We start from the raw sequence: 12212 nt of genomic DNA on the forward strand, positions 1-12212 counted from the left end.
AGTGCTGGATTAAAGGCATGTGCCAACATGCCTGGCCTTTTTTAAAAACATTTTTTAAAATTTTTACTTATTTATTTGACAGAGAAAGAGGAGAGAGACAGACAGTGGGCGCACCAGGGCCTCTAGCCACTGCAAACGAACTTCAGACCCGTTCACCCCACCTTGTGCATCTGGCTAACATGGGTCCTGGGGAATGCAGGCAGACACCTTAATCACTAAGCCATCCTTCCAGCCTTGTGTTTTGTTTTGTTTTTTTTTTGAGATAGGGTCCCACTCTAGTCCAGGCTGACCTGGAACTCACTATGTAATCTCAAGTTGGCCTTGAACTCATGGCGATCCACCTACCTCTGCCTCCCGAGTGCTGGGATTAAAGGCGTGTGCCACCACGCCCAGCCCCGCCCCCTTTTAAAAATTATTTATTTTGAGTCAGGGTCAAACTTATTTAGAACTCACTGTGTAGGCCAAACTGTCTTCAGATTTAAAGTAGCCCTCCTCCTAAGAAGGTTATAGGCAGGAAGCACCATGCTCGACTATTGGCTCAATTTTTTTTTTTTTTTTTTTGGCATGTGTGTTCATGTGTTGGAGGCTTCAAACACTGTCCACCTTTTTTTCTTTTGTTTTGTTCTGTTCTTTGAGGTAGAGTCTTTCTCTAGCTTAGGCTGATGGAACTCACTGTGTAGTCTCTGGCTGGCCTTGAACTCACAGCAATCCTACCTTTGCCTCCCAAGTGCTGGGATTAAAGGTGCACGTCACCACACCCTGCTTTGTTTTTTGATTTAGTGTCACTAGCTAGCCAGTGGTTCCCAGGGATCCTTTTACAGTCATGGCTATGCACCGCTTTTATATGGGTGATGGGGATGTGAATGCTGGTCCTTGTGCTTGCTGTGCAAGTACTTTACCCACTGAGCCTTCTCCCCAGCCCTGTTCTTTAAATAAGTGTTTTGTTTTATTTATTTATTTGTAAGCAGAGAAAGACAGATAAGAGAGGGGGAGAGAATGGGCACACTGCAAATGAACTCCAGACATGTACACCACATTGTGCATCTGGCTTTATGTGGGTACTGAGGAATCAAACCCAGGTCATAAAGTTTTGTAGGCATGCCTTGTAACTGCTGAGCCATCTCCATCCCAACACAAGTATTTAGAAAGTAATTTGACACATTATATCCATTTAATAAAGTAATTCTAATGCAGCATGGCCTAGAGCAAGACCCAATTGGGGGGGGGGGGAGCTCTGGATGGATGGTCTATCTGTCTCTTTCTCTCTCAAATGAACATGAATGAATAAATAAAAATATAAGAGCCAGGCATGGTGGTACATGCCTTTAATCCTAGCACTCAGGAAGCTGGGGTAGGAGGATTGCTGTTTGAAGCTACCCTGAGATTACATAGTGAATTCCAGGTCAGCCTGGGATAGAGTGAAACCCTATGTCAAAAAACAAACAACATTGCCTGTATTTACTGAAAAGAAAACTAATAAATTAAATTAAAAAAAAATGTATATATGCATGCATATTATACTTGCAAATGTAAAAATATCTTAACATTTTATACATTATATACATTTAATTTCCACAATAAAACTTCATTATATTAAAAAAAAAACAAACAACAACAACCGCCTCCCCCCCAAATTATATTTATGACTTTGTCCTCCCTTCCCCATTTTCCTCAAATAAATAAATAAAAACAAAAGAAAAAGAATACTTTTCATCACTTCAGCTGCTTTTGTTCTGGTGCTTTATCCCAGTAATGCAAAGGTAACTACAACAGAAAATTCATACCTGAAAACTATCAGTACCAGAGGATTGGGGTCCTTGCTGATAGAGGCCTGACTGTTGGGCCTGGAGAGGTGGCTCAGTGGTTAAGGTCTTGCTGCTGCACCTGAAGACCAGATGCATGCACCCTTTGTATATCTTGCTTTATGTGGGTACCTGGATGGCTGACTTTGCAAGCAAGTATTTTAATCACTGAACCATCTCACAGCCTGTTGATGAAGTTTGCCACCTGCTGTGGCAGTGGTAATGTGCTAACTCTGCTCTATCATGTTTTCCTTGCCATTCTGAAGCTTCTCCTCAAGCCTAAGCCAAATAAAAAACTCTTCCTGCAGCTGGGCATGGTGGCACACGCCTTTAATCCCAGCACTCAGGAGGCAGAGGTAGGAGGATCGCTGTAAGATCAAGGCCACCCTGAGACTATAGAGTGTTCTAGGTCAGCCTGAGCTAGAGTGAGACCCTACCTTGAAACCCCCCCCCCCCAAAAAAAAAGCTTTCTTCCCATTGGTTGCTTTATCCCAGTAACATGATGGTAACTGCAACACCATCATTCACTCCTTTGCTATGGGGCTTGTGGCCCATTGCTAGGACAGAAACTCTCTCTCTCTCTCTCTCTCTCTCTCTCTCTCTCTAAATATTTAATTATTTGAGAATGGCAGAATCAGAAATAGAATGAAAGAGAATATGGATCTTGGAGCTGCAATCAAACTCCAGATTCATGTGCCACATTGCATGTCTGGCTTTATGTGGGGACTGGGGTATTGAACCCTGCCAACAGGCTTTAGAAGCAAGTGCCTTTATCCACTGAGCCAACTCTCCAGCCCTGACAACACTCTTACCTCTTATTCCCATAGGTACCACATGGAATGTTTAGAACCCCCACTCCAGGAGGTGCCTGTGGATGAGTGGTTCTGCCCAGAGTGTACGGCTCCTGGTGTTGCCCCCACCCATGGTAAAGTGCTACTACCCTGTCCTGCAGAATGCTTGGGCCCTTCTTATTGTGGGTGTTGGAGAAGGAACTTGGAGAATGTCCAGATTTGTTGCGGGGGGAGGGGAGTCGGGTCCTCCATGAGGAAAAGGGTTTTCTATGGACTCCTGGGCAGAGCCTGAAGAAGTTCAACTTTTGGAGGCCCTGGCAGGTGTTGATTTGGGTTTTCCAGTCCTTGAAGTCTGGAGGAAGGCCTCAGGCTGAGTAACTCATTGGAGAAAGGTACACAGGGCATATGACTCAGCAGCCCAAGGTTCTCTTCTTTTAAGACACAGATCCTGTGAGTGACGAGGAGGTCTCCCTACTGCTTGCCGACGTAGTGCCCACCACCAGCAGGCTGCGGCCCCACATAGGCAGGACCCGGGCCATTGCCAGGACACGGCAGAGCGAGCGAGTAAGGGCCACTGTAAACCGGAACCGGATTTCCTCTGCCAGAAGAGTCCAGGTAGGCAGCAGCACTGGGCCTGACTGCCTAGAGTGGTATCTGAAGGGGCATCGTCCATAGTGCAGGGTCTGTAACAGCCTCACACTGCTGGGATGGCACACGTAGTCAGCCTGATGAGAAGGCAGGTGAGTATACAGAGGGCACTGTTACTCATTCAAGTGCTAGGTCAGCCCTGCAGGGCCAGGGAGACTGCCCTCCCAAATAGGAGAGCTGGAACTTGGGTGCTAACCCATGTTAGATGGAACAGTGATCATAGGGAATTCTTCCTGTGTGCCAAATGCCCGATGCTGGCTCTTCACCCCTCCCAGGCATGCAAGAGTACTTTCCTCATGTTTGGCTCCTGGCTTTCAATGTTAGATATCTGTGGCCACTGCCTTGGGGATGGTGGAAGCCTGGTGTTCCTTCTCTGAGGTCTTGTTCTTATGGTCAGCATGACCATTGTTCCAAATGGGTTGGGAAGATTAGGACTGTCCCTACTCTACATCCACTCTGTAACCCCAACTGCTTCGCTTGAGGTCCAGCTGACATCATGCTGTTTCTCTTTATTCCTCCTTGATTGAACACAGCCTTGGTGTATTTTTCACTCACCTCTTGTTTCCTTTTTTCTTCTTCTTCTTGGCTTTTCAAGGTAGGGTCTCTAGCCCACAGTGACCTGGAATTCACTATGTAGTCTCAGTCTCAGGGTGTCCTTGAACTCACTGCAATCATCCCACCTCTGCCTCCAAGTGCTAGGATTAAAGACATGTGCCACCACGCTCAGCTCTCACCTTGTTTCCAACTTCATCTACTTGCCCTTACCACACTCCTGCTTCATTAGAGGTTCTGCTCTCAGCTTCTGTCTGCTGTCTTCTTCCTTCTTGGATCTCTATTTGCTCCTTGATACCTGCTGGACTCCGCAGTCTGTTCTTGTCCCAAGCTTGCCTCCCGGAACTCTTGCTGGGAGCTAGTTCCTTATGTTCTTGCTGACTCCAGCTCTTGGAATGGAGACAGGCAGTACCAACTTGAGACCATTCTGACTTCTCTGATCAACCTTTTTAAAGCTCTGAACAAGATTTTGTAGTGGTATTGTCCCCTCATGTAGCTTGGCGTAGGGGAACACCAGCTAAGTGACACTGTTCTTTGTGTGCAGCATGTACCAAGGTACCTTCTGTCTTCTTTGTTGGATGAGACTATTGAGGCCGTAGCCACTGGTCTGAGCACTGCTGTGTACCAGCGCCCCCTGACACCTCGTGCCCCTGTGAAACGGAAAAGGAAGGCAGGTAAGCCTAGCATAATGGATGTACCTCCTCCCACTAGTGGCTCTTTTCCTTGAGTCCAGGGATGGGATCATCTTTCTTGCCTCTTGCAACTTTCTCAGGCAGTAGAGTGCTGAGCCAGGCATGGTGGTGCATGAGTTCAAGGTCAGCCTGAGACTACAGAGTGAGTTCCAGGTCAGCCTGGGCTAGAGTCTGACTCTAAGTTGATAAAAGAAATTAAATTATTTGTGTGTGTTAATGCATGCTTATGTATATGGTTGCAGCAGAGTCTATGGCCACTTCCATTGAACACCTATTCAGCTTTTGGGTGGGTGGCTGGGGAACTCAGGCTGGCAGGGTTTGAAAGCAAGTACCTTTAACTGCTGAGCCATCTCCCTAGCTGGCTTTTTCAAAAAATATTTTACTTTTATTTATTATTTTTAAATTTTTTTGTTTATTTTTTTATTTGAGAGCGACAGATAGACAAAGAGGTAAATAGATAAATAGAGAATGGGTGCACCAGGACCTCCAGCCACTGCAAATGAACTCCAGATGCATGTGCCCCCTTGTACATCTGGCTTATGTGGGACCTGGGGAATTGAGCCACAAACTGGGGTCCTTAGACTTCACAGGCAAGCACTTAACCACTAAACCATCTCTCCAGCCCTTTATTTATGTATTTGAGAGAGAGAGATGGGTGCACCAGGGCCTCTAGCCACTACAAACAAACTCCAGATGAATGTGCCACCATGTGCATCAGGCTTACTTGGGTTCAGGGGAATCAAACCTGGGTCCTTAGGCTTTCCAGGCAAGCTCCATAACTGCTAAGTCATTTCTCTAGTCTGAAAGACACCATTTTAAAGCTTCAATATTTTCTGATTTTTTAATTTTATTATGAGAAAGAATTGGCACATGAGGGCCATAGCCACCATGCCCAGCTTTATTTTTGTTTGTTTGTTTCATTTTGTTTTAGGGTCTTGCTTTAAGCCAAATGGATCTGGAATTCACTTTTGTCTCAGGGTGGCCTTGAACTCACTAGGATCCTTCTACTCCAGCCTCGAGTGCTGTGATTAAAGGCATGCACCACAATGCCTGGCCACTGTGTCTTTTTGAGACTTGTTTGTTTGCTTGTGTAGAGCCCAGGCTGGACTCAAACTTGTGATATTCCTGTGTAGAGTTCCAGGTGCAAAGATCATAAAATAGCTAGTGTTGAAAGTTCTAATTGTGTCATAAATGTCAAATTTATAAAATAGTTTTGGCAAGATGGCTTAGCAGTTAAAGGTGCTTGCTTGAAAGCCTGACAGCCTGGGTTGGATTCCCTAGTACCCATGTAAAGCCATATGCACACAGTGGTACATGCACCTGAGGTTCGCAAGAGGCACTGGTGTGCCCATTCATTCTCATGCTCTCCCTTTCACTCCTCCTCTCTCTGCTTACAAATGAATCAAGAAAATATTTAAGCACCCATGTTCAACTCTCCAGGTCCCACATAAGCCAGATACACACACACAGGTTATGCAAGCTCAAGGTTGTACATGACTAGTAGGTGGTGTAAGCATCCGGAGTTTGGTTTCAGTGGCTGAGGCCCTAGTGCTCCAGTTCTCTTGCTTGTCCTTGCTTTCTCTAAAAAATAAAAAAAAAATTGGGGGGCTGGAGAGATGGCTTAGCGGTTAAACGCTTGCCTGTGAATCCTAAGGACCCTGGTTCGAGGCTCGATTCCCCAGGACCCACATTAGCCAGATGCACAAGGGGGCGCATGCGTCTGGAGTTCCTTTGCAGTGGCTGGAAGCCCTTGCGTGCCCATTCTCATTCACTCATTCTCTCTCTCTGTGCCTCTTTCTCTGTCTGTAGCTCTCAAATAAATAAATAAAATAAACAAAAAAAATTAAAAAAAGAAATTTGGGCTGGGTTGGAGAGTTGGCTTAGCAGTTAAGGTGTTTACCTGTGAAACCTAAGGACCCAGGTTCAGTCCCCCAACTGATGTAAGCCAGATGAACAAGGTGGCACATGTGTCTGGGGTTCATTTTTAGTGGCCAGACTCCCTGGCACTCCCATTCATTTCTCTCTCTTTCTCTCTCAAATAATAAAATAGTTTTTATGGGAGCTGGAGAGATGGCTCAGTAGTTAAAGGCCCAGGTTCAATACCCCAGTACACAGGTAAAGTGGTGCAAACATTCTTACAGTGCCAAGAAGTTCTAGTGCACTCACCCCTCCTCCTCTGCAAATAAACAAACACATAGATATAAACAAATAATTTAGGGGCTGGAGCGATGGCTAAGCAGTTAAAAGTAGGAGAGTCTGAGGGTGCCTGAGACCACCTGAGTTTGATTCCGTAGAACCCAAGTACACAGCTGGGCAGGGCTATGCATTCCTTTAACCCCAGGCTGGAGAACAGAGACCAGAGATTTGCTGGGGCTCACAAAGATGCCAAGCTCCTGAGTCAGTAAGAGGCTCCAACACAAGGAAACACAGATAAATGATGGAAGAGGGACATGATGTGTCTTGTCATGCACATGCATGGTGTGCACAATTTGCACCAAACATACAACATTATACATATGGGGGGAGGGACTTTATTTGGCACATGGTGCTACAAGTCTGTAGTCTTCACTACTTGGAGACAGAAGAGGACGATTGATTAATTGAGCCCATGAATTTGAGGCCAACTTGAGTGACATAGCAAGACCTACCTCATTAAGAAATAAATAAATAAAATCTGGGCATGGTGGCATATGCCTTTAATCCCAGCACTCTGGAGGCAGAGGTAGGAGGATGGTCATGAATTCAAGGCCACCCTGAGACTACTTAGTGAATTCCAAGTCAGCCTGAGCTAGAGTGAGACCCTACCTTGAAAAACCAAATAAATAAAAAAATAAATAAATAGCTTATTTAACTTGATATGGTTGTACAGACTTACAGTTTTAGCACATGGAAGGTAGAGGTAGGAATACCAGGAGTTGAAGGTATTTGTAAGCTACATGAAGAGTTTGAGGCTAGCTTGGACTACATGAGACCTTATCTCAAAAACAAAAGCAAAAATGTTTATTTGAATCAAGATCTATATTATTCTGATAGCTGTGTGTGATTGTCTTCCATCTTCCCTTGCTTTGTCTCTGGAAACTTGGTCTTTGGTTCCATGGGAATGTAACCATGATTCTTTTCCCTATGTTACTTTTTGCAGACATAGCTTAGATGTGAACTCTGTTAAATTTTTGTGCAGCCAGAGGGCCCTGGAATGGAATGTGCTCTATCATAGACCTATAATCCTAGCACTTCTGGGGAGTTAAAGGTCATCTTCCATTACATTGTGAGCGAGACTCTATCTCCCCCTCCCCCCTTTTGACTTTTTGAGGTAGGGTCTCACTCTAGCCCAGACCTACCTGGAGTTCACTATGTAGTCTCTGGGTGGCCTCAAACTCTTGGCAATCCTCATACCTCTTGCCTCCGAAGTGCTGGGATTAAAGGTATGCACCACCATGCCCAGTTTATTATTTTTATTTTTGAATGAGAGAGAATTGACATGCCAGGGCCTCCAGTCATTACAGTGGAACTCCAGACACGTGCACAGCTACAGCTTTATGCTTGCATCACCTTATGAGTTTGGCTTATGTGGGATCTAGAACGTCAAACATGGATACCCAGCCGGGTGTGGTGGTGCAAGCCTTTAATCCCAGTACTCGGGAAGCAGAGATAGGATCGCCATGAGTTCAAGGCTATCCTGAGATTACACAGTGAATTCCAGGTCAGCCTGAGTTAGAGTGAGACCCTACCTCGAAAAAACAAAACAAAAAAAACAAAACATGGAGACCCTATCTTAAAGCAACAGCCCAGAGTGGTGGCTTTGAAAAACAAAACAAAAACAACAATAACAACAAATAGCTGAGGCTGGTGTGCCACCCTACAATCCCAGCATTTAAGAGTGTGGTAAGAAGGGCTGGAGTGATGGCTTAGCAGTTAAGGCACTTGCTTGGGAAACCTGAGGACCCAAATTCAATTCCCCAGTACCCACAAAACCAGACGCTTACGGTGGTATGTATGTCTGGAGTTTGTTTGCAGTGGCTGGAGACCCTGATGTTCCTATTCTTCCTCCCCACCCCGCACTTCTGTCTTAAATAGTGGGGTAGTAGATCACTACAGGTTTTAGGCCAACTTGAGCTAAAGTAAGATAGGTAAAGAAAGCTAGCAAGCCAACAGCCTGACGTAGTAGCACACGCCTTTGATCCCAGCACTCTTGAGGCAGAGGTAGGAGGATTACCATGAGTTTGAGACCAACCTGGGACTACAGAATGAGACCTTACCTCAAAAAAAATAGGGCTGGCGTGATGGCTTAACAGTTAAGGCACTTGCCTGCAAAGACTAAGGATTCATGTTCGACTTCTCAGATCCCACTTAAGCCAGACGTCCAAGGTTGCACATATGCACTAGGTGGCACATGCAACTGGAGTTCCATTACAGTGGCTGGAGGCCCTGGCGCACCAATTCTCTCCCTCCCTCCCTCCCTCCCTCTCTCTCTCACATTAAAGAAGAAGAAAAAAGGCCAGATCTGGGCGTGATGGTGCACATCTTTAATCCCAGCACTTGAGAGGCAGAGGTAGGATCACCACGAGTTCAAGGCCACCCTGAGATTACATAGTGAATTCCAGGTCAGCCTGGACTAGAGTGAAACCTACCTCGCAAAAACAAAAAGTCTCTTGAGCTTGTGTATAAATAAATAAATTATAGTCCAACCCAACATATGGAGTGTTAAGGTGTCCTGATCCCCTCACCATATTCCTAGGCTCTTGTGATCCACTGGGAATCAGAGAACCTGGTCAAGGAGGCCCTGTAAGTTATGAAGCACAGATTGCCAATGTTTCCTTTTTAGGGAGACGAAAGAAGGTGTTAGGAAGAAAGAAAACCCGGTCCAGGTCGTCTGTGAAAAGTCAGAGTGGAGGAACCAGAGCCAGGAAGCGCCAGCGCCGCGTGAGAAAGGCGAGAGTGAGGGTGCTAAAGGTGAGGCCTGTCGGGGCGCCCACATTTACTAGCCCCTCTCTCCGTGTGACTTTGCAGCAACAGGAGCAGGAGCAGCTGCTTTTTTGCAGTGTATGATGGCTCCTGGAGATGTACATCACTGCAGTGGATGGGTGTGATTCCTAGCACTCTAGACCATGATATGCTGAGGGTTGTGTGCAATGACCCCTGGAACCTATTGGGACAGAGAGGCAAGCCAATGGGGTCAGAGGACCAAGTGACCTTCCTGTGGTTACTAACTGGTCGGGGCAACAAGTTCTCAGTGCCAACAATGGGGCAGGTGTCAGCAGGCTGGGTACAAATCCTCTGGGCATAGGACACACCATACTGCTGGATTCCTGGCTACAGTGGCACACAAAGTTGTTGACGGGATGTACCGTCTATGGCCTAGGGAGTCACCTCTGAACAAGCAGTTTGCTCCCATTGCACCCTTCTCAGGTGCTGTATCTTCACACAGAGCCTCACTGCCATGGGTATACATTTTGTGCATAAGGCAAAAGAGATGAGTCACAATCCTAACTGTGTGTTTACTGTGGCTTTAATGTAGATTTATACTTAATTGTTACCTACCTATTGCCTGATGTTTCTATACTATAAGTATCTGAGTTCCAATCTCTAGACCCCATATAAATCCAGAGGCTTCTGTAATTCTGGTGTGCCCATGGAAAAAGGGGAGGCAAAAACAGAATTTCCTAGAAACTCATTAATGGCACAGTGAATTTAGAGACCCCACTTCAAAAGGAGGTAGATGGCAAGGATAGACCCAGAAGTTCTCTGACCTTCATATGCATACTGTGGCACACATGTGTCTGCATGCACTCTCACACATACACATTATATGTGCACCTAAATATTTTTAGATTTTTTTTTTTTTTTAATTTTTTTGGGGAGAAACACTGAGAGAGAAGGAGAGAGAGAGAGCGCACGCCAGGACCTTCAGCCGCTGCAGATGAACTCCAGAAGCATGCTCCACCATGCCTGGCTTAGATGTTTTTTAATGTTAAATACTTAAAACATCTGCTCTAGGAAGTCAAACCAAATTCTTACAGGTGTGACCAAATGTGAACAAGTCAGTTGGGTGCTGCTATTCTCTGATTCTGTGCTGACTATCTGTGTCCTGAGCCTAGGGGCCTGACAGAATGTTCTTAGCTCATCTTCATTATCTGCCATTATTGCAGTTTCTTTCTTCCCTCAGTAGAGTATTTAAGATGGCCCACAGTGGGAATGGGGAGGGATGCATTCATTTGGTGAAGTTTTCTGTTCATCCCTTGTCCACAATCTGGAGGAAATGGCAGGTAATCTTTTTGAATTTTAGTAATTACAAAATAATTAGAGTTGAGATGGTAAAGTCCACAACTGCTCCTCACATGACTATTTGTGTACAACTGTCAATCATTGCTTGAATTTTTTGTTGACTTTTTTCTTTTTTAAAAAAATATTTATTTGGTGAGAGAGAGAAAGTGAGAAATGGCATACCATGGCCTCTAGACACTGCAAATGAACTCCAGATGTACGGGCCACCTTGTGCCTCTGGCTTTACATGGGTACTTGGGAATTGAACCTGAGTCCTTTGGCTTTGCTGGCAAATGCCTTAACTGCTAAGCCACCTCTCCAGCCCTTGCTGACTTTTATTCACATAAGAGGTACACTAAAATGCAGCAATGTGTGTGTGAAACTGACGGTGCATGTGGCAGCATGTGTAAACATATAAAGTGCTTTGGCCTGTGGTTGGTATTCACTCAGCCACATGCTGGCTATTCTGAGATATTTCTCTTAGCCTGACTGGAGCCTTTAGATTTTACTCTTATTCATCATTTTATAATCTTATATATATATATTTTTTCCTGTCACTTTGGATCAGAATGAAGTCACAGCTCGTTCTCGCATTGCAAGGACACTAGGCCTCCGCAGGCCTGTCCATGGTGCCAGCATGCCGTCTGTGTGCAAGCCAGTGGACCCCTCTCTGGGACTGATGAGGTCAGATATTGGAGCTGCTCCTCTGTCACTGTTTGGCGACCCCTACGAGCTGGACCCTTTTGACAGGTGACTACAGTGGTGACTTTTGTCCCATTGTCCCATGAGTTTGTGGGCATGCATGAGCCTCTGGTTTTGCCTTTGTAAAATGCAGGTGGCAATTCCTGCCCCAGCTCATTCTTTGATTCGGTTAAACAGCATATCAAATTTAGAGTAGTCTGTGCTGTCATTTGTCCCCTTGGTATATATGTGTTCCCTTCTAACAGTGAAGAACGGTCTGCAGATCTGCCTTCCCCTCTGAGTGCCAAGAGGAGGGTTTTGTCTCACTCAGCCCTGCAGTCTCACCAGCCTGTGGCCAGGCCCGTCGCCATGGGGCTTTCTAGGTATGTGGCAGCAGGGACTTCTGGGGTGAACGGAACAGTGACATTGATTTGGCTGGCCTCTCTGTGGCCTTGTGTGGCTGAGCATCTCCTCTTGGCTGTGGCATGGTTGATGTTGGATCTGAATACTGTGTCATGGCTGTGGTTGAGGGGCTCCGGGTCAAGTAGCATAGCTGCTTGCCCCAGAGATTGACCTCAGTCTCTGGACACAGGGCAAAGAGCCTCAAGCAGGGCAACCCTGGTCTACTTACTGATAGATGGGGTTACTCTCCTGTCAGCTCCTGTCTATTGAGGTGCGGCCAGCACTTGTGTTATAGGTGATCTTCCCACATACCTGGTCTCCCCATGCTGGTGCTGCTGATCAGAATGGGGTGTTTCGGGATAGGGTTGTGGGGATAGATGATG

General features: G+C 45.9%; 1 protein-coding gene across 3 annotated transcripts in view; it reads left to right on the forward strand.

Moving 5' to 3' along the window:
• The window catches only part of Phrf1 (PHD and ring finger domains 1), a 39114-nt gene that overhangs the window by 21280 nt on the left and 5622 nt on the right, over nt 1-12212 (forward strand). For all 3 annotated transcript variants that reach the window (XM_045151668.1, XM_045151681.1, XM_045151672.1), the window contains exons 7-12: nt 2630-2727; nt 3033-3208; nt 4338-4467; nt 9308-9435; nt 11315-11496; nt 11694-11810. In XM_045151668.1, coding sequence (XP_045007603.1) covers nt 2630-2727; nt 3033-3208; nt 4338-4467; nt 9308-9435; nt 11315-11496; nt 11694-11810 — 831 coding nt within the window. The remainder of the gene's footprint in view (nt 1-2629; nt 2728-3032; nt 3209-4337; nt 4468-9307; nt 9436-11314; nt 11497-11693; nt 11811-12212) is intronic.

This window comes from Jaculus jaculus, chromosome 1 (assembly GCF_020740685.1).
Source record: "Jaculus jaculus isolate mJacJac1 chromosome 1, mJacJac1.mat.Y.cur, whole genome shotgun sequence".
NCBI classification, from domain to species: Eukaryota; Metazoa; Chordata; class Mammalia; order Rodentia; family Dipodidae; genus Jaculus; species Jaculus jaculus.